The 22,582-nt window shown below is 36.0% G+C and overlaps 1 protein-coding gene across 16 annotated transcripts in view; it reads left to right on the top strand.

Moving 5' to 3' along the window:
* Positions 1-22,582, top strand: part of L3MBTL3 (L3MBTL histone methyl-lysine binding protein 3) — an 88,177-nt gene that overhangs the window by 52,130 nt on the left and 13,465 nt on the right. For 14 of the 16 annotated variants that reach the window (XM_080583860.1, XM_080583864.1, XM_080583861.1 and 11 more), the window contains 6 exons: positions 1,828-1,913; positions 4,273-4,383; positions 5,884-5,998; positions 11,067-11,169; positions 18,878-19,024; positions 20,634-20,804. In XM_080583860.1, coding sequence (XP_080439986.1) covers positions 1,828-1,913; positions 4,273-4,383; positions 5,884-5,998; positions 11,067-11,169; positions 18,878-19,024; positions 20,634-20,804 — 733 coding nt within the window. The remainder of the gene's footprint in view (positions 1-1,827; positions 1,914-4,272; positions 4,384-5,883; positions 5,999-11,066; positions 11,170-18,877; positions 19,025-20,633; positions 20,805-22,582) is intronic. The other 2 variants (XM_080583869.1, XM_080583865.1) reach the window with 1 other exon arrangement.

Raw genomic sequence — 22,582 nt, 5'->3', positions numbered from 1 at the left:
GAGTTCTGAGGAACGAAAGTATACTAATTACTACTAAATACAAGAAAACTCCTGCTTTTCAGGGCTGTTGCATGTAGCTGATTTAACTAAATGCTCTCCCTGCCATGGGAAAATGAAGATGGTTATGTGGGAAGTAGTACAGACCACAGCATTATAAAAATATCTGCTATCCAATTTATATCTCTTTAGCCTTTGGTGCCTCTACAGCTTTCAGACATAAAGGACTTTAAAAAGCAATATAACCAGCTGATAGCCTAGTATATAAGCAGATGATAGCCTAGTACCTGGAACCTGGGAATGTGATACAGCACCCGTATCACCTGACAGTTGTTAGGCTAGCTGTCATAGCACTGCTGTAGCAATTGTGTGTCTGTCAAATCAGAACATTTTTATGCTGAAGTTTACACCACTTTGTCCCCAAACAGCTTGATAAGATTTAATTAAGGTTTAAGATGTAGGCCAACACTCATACCAAAAATTTTGTACGCTTTCTGTTTTTTTTTCTAGATTAATTTTTAACTAGATCTGTTTCCTGACTGAATCACTCTATGATCACTCAAATAAAACTTCTATCACAGTGAGCTGGAAGGATTGGTTGGGAAATAAAACCGTTTCTCTTAGAAATGGTGACTTACACTGGCTTAGATACTTCTGAAATTATAAATAGCTGTTTTATTTATTCTCTTGTTATTTTTCTTATCTAATTGGAGTAGGTTAGTCAGAAAAAATAGTGTTTTGTTGAAATAAAAAAAGCATTGACTTGATGAAAGATGGGCAAGCTGAAGTTCATATTCAAAGTCTTCAGTATTTTCATGCTGCTGATATCAACAAAGAATTTCAGAGAACAATCCATCTTTCAACTCTGTAAGAAGCCTTTTTATTCCGCAAAATGGAAGTTGGTCAACTGTACAGTTGGACCAAGTAGTTCAACAGCTTACTGATGAAGTTGAAGACTTAGGGGAAGAAAGCTGTGCATTCTGGATCTGTAGCAGAAACTGACATCCATGGTCTGACAACATGGAAAATTTTAATTGGTTAAAATAAGCTTTGAGAGAAATTCTAATGCCCAGCAATCTTAGAAAGTCATAAGCAGTCTGTCTGTCAGAAGGTTAATTACAGCCTATTATTCAGCAAAATCCCTTTTAAAACAAATGAGAATTGGTTTTGTTCTGTTCCAGATGATAAATCAGAATGTTTAAACTTCACATTAAACTTCTAGTGCAGATTAAAAGTGAAGGACAGGCACTGCCTGTTCTGTGAAAGGAAAGCTGTGTGTTACTTGTATAAAGTGTTTGTAAACATGACATTTTCTGAGAAGGGCAACATTTTCTTTGATGCCTGTAAATTGTTATTATAGTAAATGTCCCAGCTATTTTTTAGAAATTTGGTTAAAACAAAATTGCTAAAAGCATAGCAAGTAGTCAGATGTGCTCTAATGTGTGTACAAAGCCATCACTGACTAGATTGTGTTTGCCACTAAATTATTATTTGTAAAATACAGGATTAGGGTTATAATACTTGAATAAGTTTCTTGAATAAGGTGGCCAGATTTTATCAGTCCACATTACTTATATTCTCAAATCCAAAGCAATTGTGATTGTTCTTTCTGCTAGCTACTCAGTACTGTATAGGAGAAGATGGTGGTTTTTTAAATGTATGTGGTGTATGCATCAGAGACAGTTTGGAATAGCCTTTCTTATAATTATTTTATGAATCTGAAGCATAAGTCAAAACAGTATTTTAAAAGTAAGTGTTAGGCATTCTGTCCATTATGCATTAATTTTTTCAAGGCAAAGTTTTATTTTGCTAATGTTTCTTTTGTGCCAGACTATCCACATGCAAAGCATTTTTCTTGGGAGAAGTATCTGGAGGAAACCAGTTCATTACCTGCACCTGCAAGGGCTTTTAAAGTGGTGAGAAAATACTTAAATTTTTCTCATGCTTTTAAGTGCATATGGTTAATTAAAGAAGAGAATACATATATGATGTTTTTATGTTAATTAGTTGCATTATAGGAGGTTTATTTCTATGCAAGCTCACTGAAATCAGATAATTATTATTAATAATTACTATTAGTTTATTATTTTAATTGTTATAAATGGAATTAAATGCTACAAAATACTACTAATTCAACTGTAATTTGCAATGGGAAATTACTGTCTAGCTATTAGAAATAATGAGTTAGCTACTGAGTCATCATATTGTATCTTGAACATACATATTTATATCCCTACATTTTAAGTGGTGTAATACAGTGAGAACATAAAAATGACTGTAGGAGTTCAGGCTGGTTGGCCATCTAGTCCATTCTCTGCCACAGTAGCCACAGGGCAGTTTATTATGTTTATTAGACTTCTTCTTCTGTGAGCTTCTGGACGGGGCATATGGTCAGCATCCAGATACAGCTCCCAAGCTTAACTATGATTTTTGTGTAGTCTGTTCTTTTACTTCAGGTTAGTATTTGCTAGTTTCTTTCAGTGACACCTATCTTCCCTGTCAGTAGTGAGCTCTTGGGATTTTCAGTGAGGATGCAGAAGGCATCACTGACAGGAGCCAGCATCAGGTAGTTGGTAGCCCCTAGCCCCTTGCTTCAGAGCACTCAGAAGTTGGTTTCCCTGAGCTTTTTTTCAGATTAGACACAAATTCTGAATAACACTTTGCTAAGGACTGAAGTAGCGACAGCAGGAAAAGTGGTGCTTATAGCAGTTCCAGGGGTCATTAGCTCACCAAAATTTATTTTTTTTGTGCTGTTTGTCCCTGCACATCCTTTCTTCTTATTAATGTGTCTCAATACTACATTCTCAGCAAGAATTAAGGAAGTATTTGATTATATCTGAGAGGAATAGTCCTTGGCAAAACAATGGAGGGCTGTGACCTTGAGTACATCAAGCTAAAAGCAAATCTGTTAATTTTCTTTCCAAGCACACATATTTTAACTTCTCCCTTTGCCATTCAGGGAATTGCCACCCCACAGAGGCTCAGGGGTGGGAATGCCTCACTAGCTGGCCCGAAGATACCTCCATGCAGCAGGATCCAGCTGGCTGTGCCTGCACTGGGAAACTAAGCAGGGACATGACACAGGCATGCAGGGATTGGTAGCATTTAACTGGGAGAGTGCTAGCTGGTATGGCTCAAAACTGATCCAGAAACTGTACTAACAGACAGTGACTGGCTATGGTTTAGGGGATTAGCATGGTTCCAGGACCAGCTGCAGAAAATAGTTCAGATGAGGCTATCCATCTGGCTTTGAGGATGGAGAGGAAGGAGATCTTGACAGTATGGGCATCAGCTGTACTCTGCCTTTTGGTTTCAGAGCCAGAGGAAATCCCTTCTCTGCTTTCTGTACTAATATAAATACAAATTATGATAAAAGTAAGAAAGCATATTTAATGGGAATAGAATGGTAATTGCCTTGGAATTTGGATGAAGTCTTTCTGAGACAGTCACCATATTTTGTACTGTATTATGGGAGAAAACAGTTCCTGTGCTTCAGCTATGAAAAAAGCATTGATTTTCTGGAATGTCATGATAGAAAGTCTTAGGGGGACAGAGATATTATTTTCCTGGGAATCTAAAATAAAAACCTTAATATGTCTTGTACATATATTCCTTTAAAACAGAAATAAATTTTGCTTTAGGTTTCATAGCTGTATATAAGAAAGATAAAATGTGATACTCCTAGCATAGCCAACTATTTTGACAAAATAGTATTATGAAATGGGTATTTGGCCCTGTTTGTTCTGAGTGAATGTTTACTGTCATACTATGGATTACTTATATTTCCACTAGGAGACTGAAAAAGGGCATGTGATCTATGACAAGAAAACACACACTAAAAAGAAAAATATGTTTCCTGTAGACAATTACATAGAAGTTTCATTCTATGAAGAAGTTTCATTCTATAACATTCTGCTGTTATGTAACGTTTCATGCAATACTACACTGAAACTGATGGCAAAAGACCAAAATCTCTGGAATAATTTTTCTGGAGAGTTTAAGGAAAACAAACAAACTGGTTTAAAATAAAGAGCTCTAGTTGCTTGCATGGAAGGTTTGAATGGAGAATCTGGTATCCTGAAGTAGTTATTTGCTTTTGTAGTTTAATAAAATTGGTTTGAATTATCATTTTATATTTGGATTTGTTGGAGAAGGGCAGATTTGAGAAAGTGAATGCAGGAAGTTTTCTATGGATTTTACATACTATACAATTGTATGAGGGTGTTGAGTTTTTTCTTCTGTTTCACAAAATTCTTTTTTTTTTTTTTTTTCTAGAAACCTTCTCATGGCTTTCAGAAAAATATGAAACTTGAAGTGGTTGACAAGAGAAATCCAGTATTTATCAGAGTAGCAACTATTGTAGATACTGATGACTATAGAATAAAAGTAAGTTTCTCTGTCTTACTATACCATCCTGCTTGAGTTTCTGATGAGTACTTAGAAAAAAACAAAATCCTATAGTTGTAAAATTAAGCAAAAGAGTGATTTAGTTGTGTCCTTCTAAGCTTTTGCTCGTTGTTTTCACTGATTAATATGCATATAACTCCTTTGGAAGAGATTGTTCTGTTATCCTCTAAGTTGCATTTGCTGACATAGGTAATAAGAGAGAAGAAATGAATATGTTGGGAAATTGTTTTGGGAATAGTTAATGTAAAATAGTTGTCTATTTTATTGAGAGAAATGATGATTTAATAATCAAATGTTGAAGGGCTGCTATGATATTTGTATTAGGACTGGTAAAATATTTGGCCTGGTTTAACTGAACCTGTCCGTGTAAAATTCCAGAGAGAGGAGAGAGATAATACAAGTGAGATATAAAAAATGAACCCTGATCTCTTGTGCCTTGTCAGTAACTTCCGCAATTCTGAAGTTTATAGTAATTATGGACTTTAGATTGGATTCATTTCAGATAATGTATTTTTAAGAAACTACAATTTTCCAGAAGTTGTATGCTTGAATTATTTTTTGTTTTATTGTACAAAAGCAGTTTACTCAGTGAAGCCCTTGACTGTTAGGACTGACATATGCCAGATATCCAGTTAGATGGAGATGAAGGGTATTTGTGTTTGCAGTTGCTACAGGTTTATTAGGCATACCTGTATTTCAAGCGGGAAATGCAGCTGACATTCCATTTTGAACCTAAATTAGTCAGTGGTAGGGAGTAATCAGAAGTCACTTTCTACCTAAGCATTAAGTTGGTCATTAAAAAAAAATGGGGGGGAACCCTCTCAAGTCTAGTTTATTAATACGATAGGATTTGTAGCTTCTTGAGTGTTTTTTTTAATTGTCTCTAGAGCGTATGTTGAACGAGTTCTGTTTGAGAATGAGTGTGTGTACATGAATATGCACATGCATGACAGATTTCTTAGGAGTACAGAGGTTAAGAGCTGAATACATTTAGCTTTTGTCTGAAAAAGATATATACCACGTACTGGTGATTTTCTGGGATGTCACACACTTTGTTTTCTCTTCAGCTTCAACTCCTTATCTTGTATGGTCTGATTTTAATAAGATTGTTACTTGTGTGCTGTTTATTTATTTATTTATTTTTAAAATGGATAAATGCCATTGACAGAAAAAAAAAGGCAGAATTTCATGCTTAATTTAAGTATTAATGTGAGAACTGAACTTGTCTTGCTTTACTCTAAGGATTTGAGCCTGCTGATGTAAGACCTGGTAAATAACTAAATGACACCTCTCTCTTTACTTCACTGAAAGTGTATCTGAGTCCAGAATTTAATATCTATGTATCTTCTCTGTAACACCCATAATTTTCTTAAATTAACTTGTCTAACAGAGTTAGCATTTCTAGAGATTACTCAGGGAAACTGATTGTATAGAGAATCTTTCTCATCTAAAATGCATTGTTCTCTTTTTTAATTTTAGGTCCATTTTGATGGCTGGGATAGTATTTATGATTATTGGACTGATGTAGATAGCCCTGATATCCATCCTGCAGGCTGGTGTACAAAAACGGGACACCCTCTTCAACCCCCACTTAGTAAGAGAAATCATATTATAATGTAGAGACGTTAAAAGGCCTGTGTACCATGCTAATGTTTTTTCTGCCAGTGCTGTCCAAGGAAGAGTAACAACTAGGATATGCAAAGTAATGTAAATGTGACATTTAGTGCAAAATCAACATAAATTGAAATGTCACTAATTAATCACTTTTTCATAGATAGTTTTACTGGTCCTTACTATAATCGAAATACAATGTTTGTCTGTGTGTATAAGAACTAGAGTCAAAACCTGAAGCATTAATAAAGATCTGTTGTGTGAAATCCAGACCCTCTTGAAGCCAGTGATGAGAATGCTGTGGTACTTCAGTAGGGCCAGGGGATTACTCTTAAAATCTTCTGTCTACGTCCTCTTGAAACTTAGTGTGCTTTTAGCACAGAGGAGTCCAGACTGCACTGAGAAGGTGCTCCTTTCAAGTGCTGTGTCAAATCCTCAAAACCAGCTACCTTTCTTTTCATCTTCAGCAGAGCAAAGAGACAAAATGCTGCCCATGCTGAAGATGAATCAAACAGAAGCATAGTACCAATAATAATACTGTCTTCATCAGCTTGCCCTCTCCGTGGATTTCGCTTTGCTTGTTGAAGAAGTGGGAGGTCTGTCATTAATGAGACTGGAGGTTACAGGGAGAAGACACTTTGGTGGTAAAGATAATCCAGCCTGTGCCACTGTGTTTCTAGATAGAGTTAGTGAAAACACACTAGACAAATTTTTGAACAGATGATTTTTAACCAAGTGCTCTTTTCTGGGCTTACATTATAGGTACTTGACTTGTGACTCTGAGGTATGGTTTGCGTAAGTGCTGAGTGTTCACAGCTGTAACTGAGATTGGAAAGAGCTGTGCTTGAAAAATAAGAAATGCTGAACAACGCTAAGTACTTTGAAAAGTTGAATGCAAAATAACAGGGATAAGGCACACACAAAAAGTGTGAATGTATTACCTGAAAATCTCTGTACCTCAGTTCAGCATTTCTAAAATGTCAAGAAGAAATGTTTCCTATCAAGAGTGCGATCAGAGTATATTCATTAGTTTTCTGAGCACTCCAGTGGTGCAGTGATGACTGCCTGTTAGGAAGTTAATCATTCTGCCTTCAAAGCAGAGTCTGAATAGAGCGCCGTAAGTGCCAAAACACAAAGTGAATAATGAGGGGAAAATAGGATGCTGCGTCTCTGCTTCTTAAATTGGGATGTGCATCCTGTATACTCAATGAAGGAAGAGTCCAGAGGGAAAAAGTAGTATGTGGCCACATAAATAAAAGTTCTATCATACAGCAAAAAAAAAATAATAAGTTTGTGACATTTCTATTACCTGTGATTGAAGAAAAATTGTTTTAACCTAGGTGGGAGTGTAAAACACATAACTTCATTTTGTTGGAGGTGTTAAAAGAAACAAAACTGCAGATGTCCTTCACATAGAATATGTCGTTTCCTTTAGGTGGTCACAAAGGAGGAGCCACTGTTCATCTCTTCTAGTATGCAATTGTAGGAAATGATATTTTGATATTAGGTTAGTAAGAGAAAGGAAGATGGACAATATGACAGAAGGGGAAGTAACCATTCTTTAAATAGAAAAAGAGTAGTTCACTGCAGGAATACTATTAAAATTGGGTGATTACTGAATAATACATTCTTCCAAACTAGACTTGGATGATTACTGAATACTATATTCTTTCAACAGTATGGCTTTGTGTTATTACTGTATGATAATAGTATAGAATGTAGAATAGCATAAGAATATTAATATTGTTTCCAAGGAAATTTTGTTTCTAGCACATGCCTTCTAATTACATTATTTTTATGCTTCAATGACTCTTTACCAAAAAAATCAGCTTTTTTTTTTTCTTTACAAAATTGAAGAGAAACTGAGTTTATTATTTAAGGGTTCACACAAGTGTAGATATTCAACAGAACAGAGGAAAGTACTTTATATTTAGATGTTTTGATTTTGTTCCAGTAAGCTTTTCTGTATTTTGGGACATGTTTTTTCTATGTTGTGCATAGAATGAGTGCATAGCATTATCATTGGATACAAGCAAATGGGAAAATTAATATAATACTGATTCCTTAAGAAAAAGAAAAAAAAAAGAAAAAAAAAGAAAAAAAAGCTTTTTTTCCAGCTTTAAACTACATTTTATCTTGCCTGATTTTAAGCACTTCTGAATTATATGAAGAACTTTTTTGTCTTGCTATGAAAATTGTATGAAGGAGTACTGGACTGTATGAAGGAATATTTTGGTGGTCAAGTTACTGGGTCAGTTTTCCTGAAGATCTGGAGACAGTTTGTCTTGACAAGCCAAGTCCTAAAGAAGTTCCTTGTAGAAGCTCAGATTCTTTGTATCTGGATGTGCAAATAGGAATGGAGAAGTTACTGTAATATTTTTTGAACACCCAGCAGATGCATTTTCCAATTCTACGATAAGTGATGAGTTTTCAAATAAGGATACTGCTTTTTTCTTTCTTTTTTCTTTTTTTTTTTTTTGTCCAATTTCACTTATTTCTACAGGATCCCAACTGATCCAGTTGTCAGTCTGTCTGCCAGTAAACAAGCAACACATAAATGTGATACCACATTATGTCTCATTATTGACAAGACTGCATATCTTCAAGCTACATGTGGTAGCTTGGTTATCTGAACCTACCCGTTCTTCCAGAATTTTCCTGTTTATCTACTTTGTTTCTGGTTGGAAGTGTCTTACCTTACTTAGTCATTCCTTGTAAGGAGGCTACTTCATACCTGGGTTGAGAGAAGGTCAACATGGACAAAAAGATTGTCAGTTTTGCTATACTGAGATACAGCAACCAGATAAATGTGCAGAAAATATTTAAGAAAGCAATAGATAAAGTAGAATAGTGATATCCTGTATTGTTCTGTAGTCACTCACAATGTAAATCCTTTCATTTTATTTGCCTCCTTAACTGTTACTGGTCACTGAGTCGATGTTTTCATGGAACTGTATGTCACAACCCATAGGATCTTGAATTACCATACACTTGTTGACCCCTTCAGAGATCTGTAATGGGACTGTGAGGCAGGACTGTCCTTCACAACAGCCATTATAGCAGGTTAACTCTTCCTCTGAGTCCACTAACTTGGTATGTTATAGGCATCAATTTTGAATAAATGTAGAAAATATAACATTCTATTACACCCATTTAAAGCCTATAGAAGTCTTGGGTCTTGGGTGTAGCTACAGTGTTGTAACATTAGCATAGGTGGCATTTGTTAAAAATACTTCTGGACATGTTTTGAATGTTCATAAGTCTATGGGACCAGACAGAATTCATCCAAGGGTACCGAAGGAGCTGGCAAAGTGCTTAACAAGCCATTTTCAATAATTTACCAGCAGTTCTGGCTAACTGGAGGTTCCAGTTGTCTGGAGGTTAGTGAATATACAGTATACAAGAAGGACAGGAAGGAGGATCCAGGCAATTACAGGCCTGTCAGTTTGACCCTGGAGATACGGAAAGTTATGAAGCAGATCATCCTGAGTGCCATCACATGGCACGTATGGAACAATCAAGTGATCAGAAGCAGCCAGCATGGGTTTATGAAGGGCAGGTCCTGCCTTACTAACCTGGTCTGCTATGACAAGATGACCTGCTTAGTAGATGAGGGAAGGGTTTAGTAGATGCTGTTTACCTGTACTTTAGTAAAGCATTTGACACCATCTCACAGTATTCTCCTGCAGAAACTGGCTGCTAAAGGTTTGGATGGGTGTACAGGTCACTGGGTGAAGAACTGGCAGAATAGCCAGGCTCAAAGAGTCATAGTGAATGGAGTTCAAGCCACTTGGACGCTGGACACCAGTGATGTTCCCCAGGGCTCAGTATTGGGGCCAATTTTATTTAACATTTTTATCAGTGCTTTGGATGAGGGGATTGAGTCCACTCTCAGTAAGTCTGTAGACAACACCAAGTTAGGTGGGATTGTGGATCTGCTTGAGAGTAGGTGCTCTGCAGAGGGGTCTGGATAGGCTGGATCAATGGGCTGAATCCAGTTACATGACATTCAACAAGCCTAAGTGACAGGTCCTGACTGTGGGTCATAACAACTCCATGCAGTGGATTAGGCCTTGGGAAAGTAGCTGGGAAGTTGCCCAGAAGAAAAGGACCTGGGCAGTCTGGTTGGCAGACAGTTGAACACAAGCCAATAGTGTGCCTGGGTGGCTGAGAAGGCCAATCCCATCCTGGCCTGCATCAGAAATAGCCTGGCCCTCAATACTAGGGAAGTGATGGTCCCTCTGTACTCAGTAGTGGTGAGACCACATCCCAACCTGATCTAGAGGGAGGTGTCCCTGTCCATGGCAGGGAGGTTGGAATTAAATGGTCTTTAAGGTCCCTTCCAACTCAGACCATTCTGTGATTCCATGAATACTGTGTTCAGTTTTGGGCCCCTTGCTACAAGAAGGATGTTGAGTTGCTCACGTGTGTGCAGAGACTAATGAAGCTGGTGAAGGGACTAGAAAACAAGACTTAAGAGGAATGGCTGAGGAAATTGGGGTTGTTTAGCATGGAGAAGAGTTCGAGGGGAGACCTCATTGCTTTCTATAGCTACCTGAAAGAAGTTTACAGTGAGGAGGGTGTTGGTCTCTTTTTCTCAAGTGACAAGTGATAGTATTTTTAGTATTATTTTCAGCCTTTGTTTTCACCTCTTGCTTACTGGAAAATTCAAGCTGAAAATGGAGGTCAGTACTCATTATGAACAGTTCCCTGTCTTCAAGAACAACGGAGTGTCTGTGCTCTTGCAAAACAACCAGGTAGTTAATAGGAGATAAATTTGAAGTCTTACAGTTCCTTTAAGAATAACATTCTTTATACAGATATAGCTCTCCTGTAGAAACTTACTTGGAGTAATTTTATTTCTCCAGTGGAATAGATTGTTTGAATCTCCATCATGCTTTTGCAAAATGCATTTTTAACTACATTAAGTTTTGTTTACTTATTTCTTCTTCATGTTTAATATGATACTCTAGTATCCCTGCATATTTAATGTAACTTCTAAAAACTAGACAACATTTGTAATTTCGTATGTAATTTCCCCTGACATACAGGTCCCTTGGAGTTAGTGGAAGCGTTAGAGCATGGAGGGTGTCCCACAGCAGGATGTAAAGGAGTTGGGCACATTAAAAGAGCAAGACATATCGGCCATCATAGGTATGTGCTGTGAAACTGATTTTATTCAATTTAGTAATGTGTGCACACATTTTTTTCTAATTGCTGATCACAAGAAAACAGATCCAAGCTGGAAAAAAATACTAAATTTTGTAAACCTAAATATGCAATGATTTCAGTTGCCATGGTGAGCCTGCTGAAATAAACATTAGCAATCTGTAACTTCATTTCACCAGGGTGTGCCAAGATAAGATTTGTTAAACATTGTTTTTGTCACAATTGATAGATTCAGCTTTTTTTTGCTTTTTTTTTTTTTTTTACGGCTCGGATGTTTTTGTTCTGCTCGGTTGGCAGGGGTGAGGGTTTGCTTGTTGGATTGGAAAAATACTGAAAAGAAAAATTCCAACTGATGTTCCCAAATTACAGGCTGAACAACTTGCTTTTTATACCTGTTTTTTCTGAAGATACTTTTGTTGAACACCTTCTGAAATTTAATACAGAAATGTGAACATCCCAGGCTCTCCTGGAGGAGCATTGACACAAAGAGCACAGTTGCATGGGAGAATGGATCAGGGCATGGACAGACAAGGACAGAATAAATGGGAATATTTACTAAGTCAAAATGCTACTATTTTAAAAACATTTACAATATGAGATGAATCCTGGATGTTTCAGTACATGGAATACAATTAATACAACATGTTGGAAATTAAATATCTTAAATAGCATCCTATAACCTTTTAGCAAATCAGTTTCCAAAAATTTTCTTGGATTTTTTTTCCATTATACAGTCATAGGATCCTCTAATGTCATGTCATTTTGTGCTTTCTGCTGTCATATGGCTAGAGGATTGTTCTTTGCTAATGGTATCTGTTTATGGTTTTCAAGAATATTATCAAATTACCATGATTCAGGAGAGAGCACTGCAATCTTTTTTGCATTTTTGGTGGCAGAATTATGTCCTGCTGGCCAGAATTAGGTTACAAGGTTTTGATAGCATATCACCACTGGTTCAAGTCATTACTCATCCCTAACAAAGATAACTGCCAGCAAAATCCACTGCATGTATGCAAGTTTAATTTGCAAAAGGCATCTTTTCTTGTAAGAAGCTCTTTCCTATGTACAGCAGAGGCATTGTGTTTGTGTATTAGGAGGCAGAACAATCTTTATCTACAGGAAGGGATGTGGCTAGGATAGCTCTGGTAAAAAAACTGGCTGCAGTATGAACTGTGTTGTTGATCTTTCAGTCATGATACAGACCATGTCTGTCTTGCAGATTATTCTCACCTTTTTCCTTGTCTTTTTCTGTCCGTGTTCTTTTTTTTATTATTATTATTTCATTTTTTCTGCCTTCCCTTTTGAGAAGCTTTGTTGACCTTAATCAGTAGGCTTAAATAATCTAGTCGGTGCTTAAGAGGTACCTGTTCTTTTTTTAGAGTTGCTGAAAAAGGTTCCTGGTTGCTTAACTGAAACTTGTTTTATTTCATATTCCAGTAGACTGAGTCTTGTATGATTTATTAATACATTTGATGTGTAAAGCAATAACTTCAAATTCAGGGTATTATCTTCCTTAACATGTGCTATCTCAATTACTTAAAATCATGTGAACATAACCAGTCAGCCCAAGGCTGAAACTTAAAAGAAAAAGAAAAGAAAAGAAACTGTAGGTGAATGTGTCAGAAAAGTTTTTAATTTGTGAGCTTCTCTCTAAATAAACTTTGGCATTAAAACTTCTAATGTTTCACAGGGAAAGGATGAGTAAGAGGTATGTCTAGTTAGTTCATGTATTCTTTGCTTTTATAACTAGATTTTTCCATGCTATTTAAAGTTATTATACTTACTCATACTGAATACTGAGAAAAGTAATAAACTCATGGCAATGTATTGTGTTTTATTTTTACTATAGTCTTAGCAATCCTGTTATTTACATGTTAACTGATAGTTCTAAGGGATAAAAATATAATGTAAGGTATTTTTTTGATCATAAGACAGAGAAATTTGCTGCTAAATAGAAAATAAATTAGCACTATAAATACCTTTTCTGTAACTTTATTAGTTTTTTTTTTTCCTTGAACATTTCTGATGAAAAACATTAATTTGTTGTTTATCTGGAGTCTAGATTTGAGGGTCCAGGTCACCCCCCAAAATCTACAATGGTACCATTACTTTTTTCCTGAATTAACAAAGACATTTTGAAATTGGTGTAATTATCCACATCAGGTTGCAGTCCCTTGGCTCTTTTATCTTGGCAGCCTTGAAATGTATTTAACCATGCTTATCTCTTTTTTTTTTTCGTTATGAGGTGCAACATCTATCTACAGCATAAATGTCTGTGTGCAGAAAAGATGATAATTTAAAATGCTAAATAGTTCTGAAAGCATTTTGAGAGCTTGTTTCTTAGGAACCAGATGAAAGGCTTGGTAATTAATTATGTAGTGGGGCTAAAGCATTTACTTTTTGGAAAAGTCAATGTTAATAAGTACTTGCTATCTATCACCATTTGATCTAGGATTTTGTGCTGGGTCCTTGAAACTGAGACTGGTGTGTAAGTTGGTAGCATCATGCAGATTACCTGCATATTTATGATAGATTGTGAATTGTATGCTTTCTGATGTTTAATGCATGCAATAATTTTCAAGTCCAAGCTGCAATGAAGAACACTCAGTTGTAAACAGGACATTAGTGTTTTGGGTCAATTCTCCATGACTAAAGATCAAATCTTCTTTAGCCAGCAGTTCTTAATTGTCATGGTTTTCAAGCAGTTAGAATAGGGAAAAATATAGATTTGTAATTCATAACTAATGGCATAAACATTGTTAAAGAACACAAGCTAAAATTTGCATGGTACCACTTTCATACTAGTGACTCTGTACTTCTTGTATGAACTAGAAGCCTGCTCCAACCATCAAATAAATATGGCAAGAGATAAACAATATACTGAAATGTTTAGGGACCAAAATGTAAGCTTGGAGAGCATTTTATCAGAACCTTCACATCCATTATGTGGAAGTGAACTGAATGTGCTGTGATAGAGGCTATGTTCTCAGAAAACCGTGGTGCAGAAGCACTGGAAGCCTCAGCTCAGCAGGATGTTCCATCTATTTGTTTAGCATCTGCTGAAATAAGTCTCATCTGATACTGATGCCAGTCTCTGGTTTCATTGTCTTTCATGTTAAGGTTATTATCCCAAGCCAAATAGATTATAAACTATTGTAGACTCAGATTTATACTGTTAAAGGAACTTTTTCTAAAAAAGAATGCATCAATGATAAACATATGTTGTAAATTGTGATAGAGAACACGTATCATTTTCTGCAGAATAGTTAAAAATGTTTTCATAAAGTCAACTGAAGTAAAGACATCATTTAGTTAAAATCCAGAAAATAAAAGAAAAAAAAACACACACAAAAAATAATTCTCACAAAATAAAGACGTTGCTTAATTAAAAGAGACAATATTCAGGGATAATTTTACAGCTATTTCATAAAAATGCTAGCTATACTTAACTCAGAAGTTCTACAGGTGAAAAGTAAGAACACAGTTTGCTCTGTTGCTTTCTGTGCTTTTTGGGCAGTCAACAGGTCAAACAGTAAATGGTACTTCTCAGGATTGTTCTGCTTTGCAAAGCATGCATTGTACAGATCTGTCCTGGAGTACCAAGTGGAGTACTGAGTTTGCATTGAGGCTACAGAATACATCCCCCAGGTATTTGTCATCACATTATTACTGAAGATGTCTTACTGATCGCATATCGCCACCAGCAGATGCAGTCATCTGAGTGTAGCCTGTAGAAAAAGTCTAACCCATCAGTTAGTCCAATCTACTTGTTAGTAGATAGTTCAGTCAAATCCAGGTGAATTTTCCTGGAGCTGCCATACAACCTCATCCCTTGACAGTGCTTGGCAATAACCGGCACCTAGAAGTTGCATCATGGACTGCAACTGGTGACATTTGCAACCAGTACAGATAAACCAGGACAGCTGTCTCTGGTTTCACCTAGGTTTGCCAAATCTTCCAAGCAGTCATAAAGGCTAGCAATATATATAATTAAAAAAATAATTCAGTATTAACTTTCCTTTGCCAGAGTAACACCTTACTCTTCTTCTTTAGGATAAGGGAGAATGGTGGCCTAAGTTCCCTTGCAATATTATATGTAGCTGAGACTGTGTTCTGTGTTTCAGAAACTTTACATACTGCTGTCTTGAAGACTGGAGCATCTCCAGATACCTGGAGAAAATTACGTTTCAAGCACCCCATTAGTGGCCCTGTTTTATCCTACTACCCTTGAACTTTTGAAAAGCAAGATATATGTTAAGCTATACATAGAGATATATCCTGCGAGTGATTGAAGAGCAGTTGCAGAATAACCACAAATAGGATATCCTACTTCTACACATTTGATCCACTGGACAGTTCTGGAAAGGGACAAATAGTGTGTTAGGGCAAAACAAAAGATGGAGCGGAAATCCATGTTTAAGTTGAGAGAAGACTTAAAAATCCTAATTTATTTTTATAATAACGTAATGATCAAGACTTTTGAGCTCTTGAGATGAGTTGTCTCTAAAACTTAGTCATGTATAAATCAAATACTTCTATTATGCATGAGTAACAAGACTAATTTTTTAGTCTTTGTAGCATACAAGTTATGTTGAACTGAAAGCTGGAGGCATTGAGATTCAGGAGGATGTACTGATTGATCTAAAGCCACCTAATTCATTACACAGGTTCATTCATGCTGTGTTTTGCTGAAACAAAACTGACAGTGGAAATCATGAGGGCTCTTTTTGTTGCCTCAAGTAACAGAAACATCAAAGGAATGTCATGGAGTTTTTTTTAACATGTTACAGCAACTGGAAGGATTAATTGCAAAGAAAAACTCATCTGAATTTAGTGCTCTAAAACTTCATATATATAATATTATACATTTTGTTGACTGAAATTGTCGTTCAGCACCTGCTTTTGTGGAAACTACTAAAAAGAAAAAGCACAACAAAACAAGCAAATTCCAATGAAGAACTAAATTTTGAGTCTTCTGCTTACTTTTTATTTTAAAACATATTAATGATGTTGGCAAACAGAAGATCTGCTGGAGATGAAGTTGTAGTGTCAGATTTCATTGTGATGTAAGGCTTGTTTAATAATACATACCTGAAGTTAAATACCAATTTGTTTGTGTTTAGTGTTTCCTTGGAACACCCTCTAACTGCTTAAAAATGCTAAGCCTTAAAACATCCCTGTGAGCACAGGAAGTCAAAAGAAGATTACATGCTTTACCTTGCTGCGGTAGCAGAACTGAGATGGACCATTATATTGCTGAGTTTCACATAACTATATTTTATCACAGTGGTATGAGTTGTCACAGCCAGTACTTAAATCCCATTGGCATTGGCTCCTTAAACTGTTTTCTAAACAGGAGCCTGTATATTTCAGCTTGTACTTCATTTGAAAGGGAAAAAGGATGTCGTTGTGATATATGCAGCAATATAAAGGATTAAGAATATAAAACAAATTCCCCACTTCCCTAGTCTTCCTCTTTTCTTCCCCATGCTTCAGTTCCTGGCTTTTAGTTCTTTTAAGACATCTGGCAGATGCTAGTCCTGAAACAGATTTAAAAAAAAATAGAAGGTACAAAAATAAAAGTAAGTAGAAGTATATAAGCAAATCTAAAGTGAAATGCTAAATTCTGTTTAAGAGAAATTAGAAATAGAAGTCAAGTGCTCTAAGTTAATTTTTTTCTTTATATATGCTGCTCAAAGGCTTGAAAACAAATTCATAAACAAAAAATACCCTCTTTCAAGGGGAGTGTTTTAGAGTCCAGCCACCCATTTGGCTACAGCTCATTCTGCTGTATAAACTTCTGGTGTGAAAGTTTTCATGCCAAAACACTTCAGTGCCTTTATCTCAGAGGAAGTGCTGGGCCTATCACCCAGTTCCTTTGAAGAAGGCACTTGGGTGTGTTTCATTATATCACCTGGGGATGGATGGGTGTCCCTTATAAACACGGTGCAAGCTGTTGGTAGACCGCCATCTGCTTAGAATGGCATTACGTGGGGATCTGATCTTGATTAGAAAAGCAGAAATCACATTCTGCTGACATGTTTTTCCTCCATAATTCAAGTTCAGAACAGCTATACAAGGATTTTTAAAATGTTGATATTGTCTTGTTCAAATGAACCATCTGAAAAAAAAAATCAGACTTTCTGTTTCACTCTTGTTTTGATAACCCCAGAAAGGACTGACTGACTTGGCCTGTGTAACCTTAAGAAATTTTCTCCTTTTCTGCTAGTGCTGAGAGAAATGTAAATTGCCACCAACTTTTTGTTTATGTTGGTAAGTCCAAAATTAGATTGCTAATATTGGACAAACCTCATGATAAGAGTTGATTCATGCTCACTGTGAATCCAAGGCTTCATGGGTAAAGGAGAAGGAGGATGTACAGCATATTTTGAATAAAAGGCCTTTTGTTTTATGCTGTGCTTTGTAGAATGAACATGATAATTAAAGCTGTTGTTTTTCTGTTTATTTTTTGTAATTTGGAGGTGGCAAGGCATATTGCTGGCAAGGTAGACTTGTTTATATCAGTTCTGTTTGGAAACCAGTGAAACAAATAAAACATTGCAGTTGTTTATGGAAAGACAGGTAATTGTATTCTTGAAAGAAAACAAGTAAAATCCTTAGACTTTTTTTTATTTTTTTTTAACATTTTAACATTATAGAATTCCTTGTAATAATACAGATGAGTAGGAAAGCATCATTTTCGATTATAGTTAGTGTAGTAGCTCATTAACCCCAAATAAAGCATGTTTATCTTAAATAGGGGTTTGCAAACTCAGTATTTTGTTGTTCACTGTCATGGCATATATATCTTTCAGAATTTGCTATATCATCTTTGGAAGAACACAATGCAATGTTCAGCTGGTTAGTCAGTCAACATACTCACAAGTATAATATCCCAAATACATAATATACATTTACATATACATCAAAGACAAAATCTGAGTTCAGTCCAGTGTGTTCTGTGTTGCTGTTGTTCCCTTTCCTACACCTTGTGCAAATACACACATGTGTTTTCTGATGTTGGGAGGTATGACTTTCACACTTGTTAGAGTAATATTTACAAGTCATTATCAAAGCACTGTGTCAGATTATCTCACTAACGGGAGTGCAGTGAAATGGGGAGCTCTGAATGACAGGAAGGTGTGTGAGAAGTACACTTCTAGTGCAGTAAAAGTCTCCGTTGCAAAGATGGGGCATTTGCTGCAGTGAGGAAGTGTGCCATACCTCACACTGTGCCCTTGCAATGCAGTCTCTTTGTAGACACTGCATAATAAAAATATCCTCCTTTGCAGGAAAAAATAACCACAGGAATAAAATCGTGTTATTGGGAGTGAGATGGAGGTAGTCAAAGGCATCCTGTATATTATATATAAAATACCATTAGAGGAATGAGAGAGCAGACTAAACATTCATCAATCAGTTTGCAAGAATGTACGCTGTAATATAAATTAATCTAATTTGTGTTACATAAGTTGCTGTGGAAGTGAAATATGAAAAGCATTCAGGTTGAAGTTTTCAATCAGTGTATTTATTAACATTTTAAAGCCTGACTACTTGTTGCATTTTTTCTAATCTTTTCTATGCGAATTGATTCCATGTACTTCTAGAAAATTGGTCTCTGAGGTCATTTCATTTGAACTGAGTGAAGTCTGTAAAGTGACTGGAAATAAGGGGACGTTTCTTCTACTTCTAGTGCAGTCAGCTGCCCATACTCCGAGATGAACTTGAACAAAGAAAGCCTCTTACCTGATCGGCTGAGTGGGGAGATGCCTGCAGCCAATCCTGCCCCAAGAAACAGAAGAGTGGAAGCAAGGGAAAGATCCCCCTCTCCTGTAATCAGGTAATTATGATCAGAACCATGCCTCTGACTAACTGCAATGCTTTATTTCAATGTTCTGCAGCATAATCTGTAGTTGTGTAATGGCAGAATAGTTTCAGGAAGGCTTGTCTATTTTTCTGCATTTTCATTTACAGGGAAGGAATGGTTTCATCAGTGCTTATTGAAAAGGTCACTGAACTGTCAAAGAATGATACTGATTTTACTGTGTGTGATTTAACAAGAGTTCAGTTTCAAGTTCAGTCTAGCGGTGTAGGCTACTAGGTGATTAATTGGAAATAAATGGATTGTTTGCCTGTTGGTTTCGCTGAAGAACATGATTTATTTCATAGAATCATAGAACCATAGAATGGTTTGGACTGGAAGGGACCTTAAAGACCATCCATTTCCAACCCCCTGCCATGGGCAGGGACACCTCCCACCAGACCAGGTTGCCCAAAGCCCCATCCAGCCTGGCCTTGAACACTTCCAGGAAAGGGGCATCCACAGCTTCTTATTTGTGTTTCTGTTGTTTGCTGGTGTGGCCTTATGGATGTGACTGTAAATTAATGTTGCTCTTTGAATAGCCACTATAAATTCTGTCATTATTGTGGGAGTGGAGAATTGAATTACTGGGAGTGAGTTCTGCAAGAACGGTAACTCTGTAGCTGAAGCTTCTTGCAGGAATACTGTGAAAAGACAAATGGATGTGATACCAAGAGCCTCTTCAAATGATGATTTTCCATCACAAATTGTGGACACTGATTCCTGTGCTTGTTTTGTGTTAGAGAGATACATAGAGAATTTAAGAAGGAAAAGAGAAGCTTTTCATTCCTTTTACAAGGGGCACGTTGTTTGTGTTTAGTGTTTCAAGTGTTTAGTGTTTAGTGTTACAAGGGCACGTTAATGAAAATGTCAATGGGTACAGTGAGGATTTCTTCCAAGTTTTCTATGTAATTACCATGTATTTTCAATAGATGATGTTTCAAATGAGATTCTCAGAAACAGTTTCAGCTTCACGTTTTAAAGACAAAATATTGAGCTGTCACAGAGCACCGTCTGGTTCAATTGTTCTTGAAAGTGTAGGATTGTAGAAATCTGAAGTGACCTAATTGCCCTCTGACAGCTAGCCTAAATAAGGTCCCAGTGAAGGCAGTAAAAGTTTCACCAGTGTTCTCTGTGATAGGGACAGTATTAAGTGCTACTTCTTCAACTGTCCCACTTGACAGATTGAATAATGTTTTATAGGGTCTTAAATGCATAGCTGTATATTGTGAGAAATGGGGTTGCAGGAAAATATATTTGAAAGTTTTTTTGTGTTACAAGAATTTGAAGTGAGGAGTTTATTAACAAAAATGACATTAGGCAAGTTCTATTCCTGTTGAATTGTCTGTAAGCTTTATCTCTGACTTCATGAGAAAGAGGGTATTGTGATTTTTTGAAAGTCCCAGGTATGCGATTTTAATTTGTTGTCAACTGAGAAATTCATGTGTTTCTTAAAAACAAAAACAAACCAACCAACCAAAAAAAAAAAAACCACTTAGATTTCTTCAATTACACTGATTCTTTATCCATAAAGAAAATAAAATGAATAACTCTCTCAGTTTTAAACATTTTGATAATTTGTTCTCAGCAGTGACAGGAAATGTCCCAGCCCTGGTCACATAGGTGCAAAATCTTCAGTTCATAATCGATCATCTGGGAAAACTGTATCAGAAACTACTAAGCAGGAAGATGGAGAAAGTACATTTCCTTGCAAGAAGCTGCCCCTGTTATGTGACGTGAAAGAAAAGAAGCCACCTAGGTAACTATAAGTTCCTTCCAAAGTGAGGGTTGTTTGGAGACTGTCAATTTAAAATGCAGCTTACTACACAATGCAGTGCATTTTACCCATGGAGCTCTTGGAAGGAGGGGGAGGAAGAAGAAAGTTTTTCTTCTTAGAATAAAGTAAGTCTTTCTACTAGAAACAGGGAGGAATGGAGTGTCACAGTGTATTTAAGTAAGTAATGCATATCAGAAAGGATAGGAAAATACTACAAGACAGAAGAATTACTGGAAGTAATTCTTTAGCTCTCAGTTTTCAGAATGTGTTTTTGACAAAGAATGACATGCGATAGTACATTAGAAAATAATATTTATGGTATATGAAGGCTATCTTTGAAACTAAAGAGATCATACACTTCTGTGTTTTCATGGGGATATGTGAGGCAATTGGGTTCCCTATGTTTTTCATTAGTAACAGTATTGGTGCATTATTTATTGGCTATTTTCTTAAAGAAATAGAAGTAAGACACCCTGGAACAAAATTATCACTTGTTATATATTTACATTAACGACACTATCTTTTGTTCATCATATATGAACTGTAAATGTTTATAATAATAGTGTCTTCAGAGACTTTAGAGAGTTAGTTTTATATGGTGAATGCCTCATGGTAAAGCTGGTGATCGAAACTTCAGTGTCTTATTAAGACACAATTAAATGCCTTGAAACTCCTGTATAAGCTTTTTTTCTTTCTTGAACTAGTATGCACTCACCTTTATGCCAAAAAGTCCTGTAGTAAGTATAAAATTAAACTTTTTTTTGAACGTGCAGCTTTTTATATATTTTAAATTCTGTCAACTTTTCTTTAGAACATTCTGTCACATTATTTCAACCACGATACTATTATTATTAAACCTACATTGAAAAAGACCTATTAGGATCAACAAGCAGTTTTGATATATCCATATCACAAATAAATATAATTCATTAGTCATACTCCAGTGAATTTAAATAGCAAAAAAGACAGAATGATATTCCCATATGTAGTTCTGAAATGAGCTGTGTTAAATAACAGTTCTTGTTCATCATTTCAATCATATTTATAGTAAATTCACCTTTTTCTGTAAATAAACATTGGCTTCACATAATATCTCTTAAAATTAATTGAAGAACACTTTATTTAGTCTTTCATTTTTTTAGAGGGTGTTATTTTTATGAAGCCCTAAAATAACAGATGTGTGCTATCTGTTCACTGCATTGAGTCATTTTCATTCAGAGAATAACAGCCTTCTGTGAACTTTGAACTGCCCAGAGGCTTTGCAAGTTGTTTAACTGTTTGAATACACTGATGACTATCTGCATTTTGTCATCCAGCTTTCCACATTCTTTATGTAGTCAGCATAGTCAGAGAGGACTTTCAATTGAATAAACTTCCTTTTAAAAAGGTATGAAAAATGATCTTCAGAAAATTAGGTATGTATGAACTACTAGAGTTATTAAATATTGAGCATCTGGTTATTGCAATATCCAGTGGATTTTTTAGATGTGTATTCAAAGTGCACATGTATAATTGAAGACATAGATATGCATACTTTTGTGCTCTTCAGCTGCAGAGCTTGTTGTATAGATTTAATTTTGCTTGACTTCAGTACAGTTGTGTACGTCTTCATGTTTTAGGCAATATTTTGTTTCGTAGAAGTACTTGGTTGAGGAACCAACCACATACACAACCAACCATGAGATTTATTTTGTGGCTAACCTAAGTAGTACTCAGCTAATTTCCACTTCTATCTCCTCCTTTGCTTTCCTTTGGTTTTC

This window comes from Anser brachyrhynchus, assembly GCF_964034855.1.
Source record: "Anser brachyrhynchus genome assembly, chromosome: 3".
NCBI lineage: Eukaryota > Metazoa > Chordata > Aves > Anseriformes > Anatidae > Anser > Anser brachyrhynchus.
The sequence above is the reverse complement of the archived record's forward strand: the minus strand, read 5'-3'. Positions and strand labels throughout refer to the sequence as shown.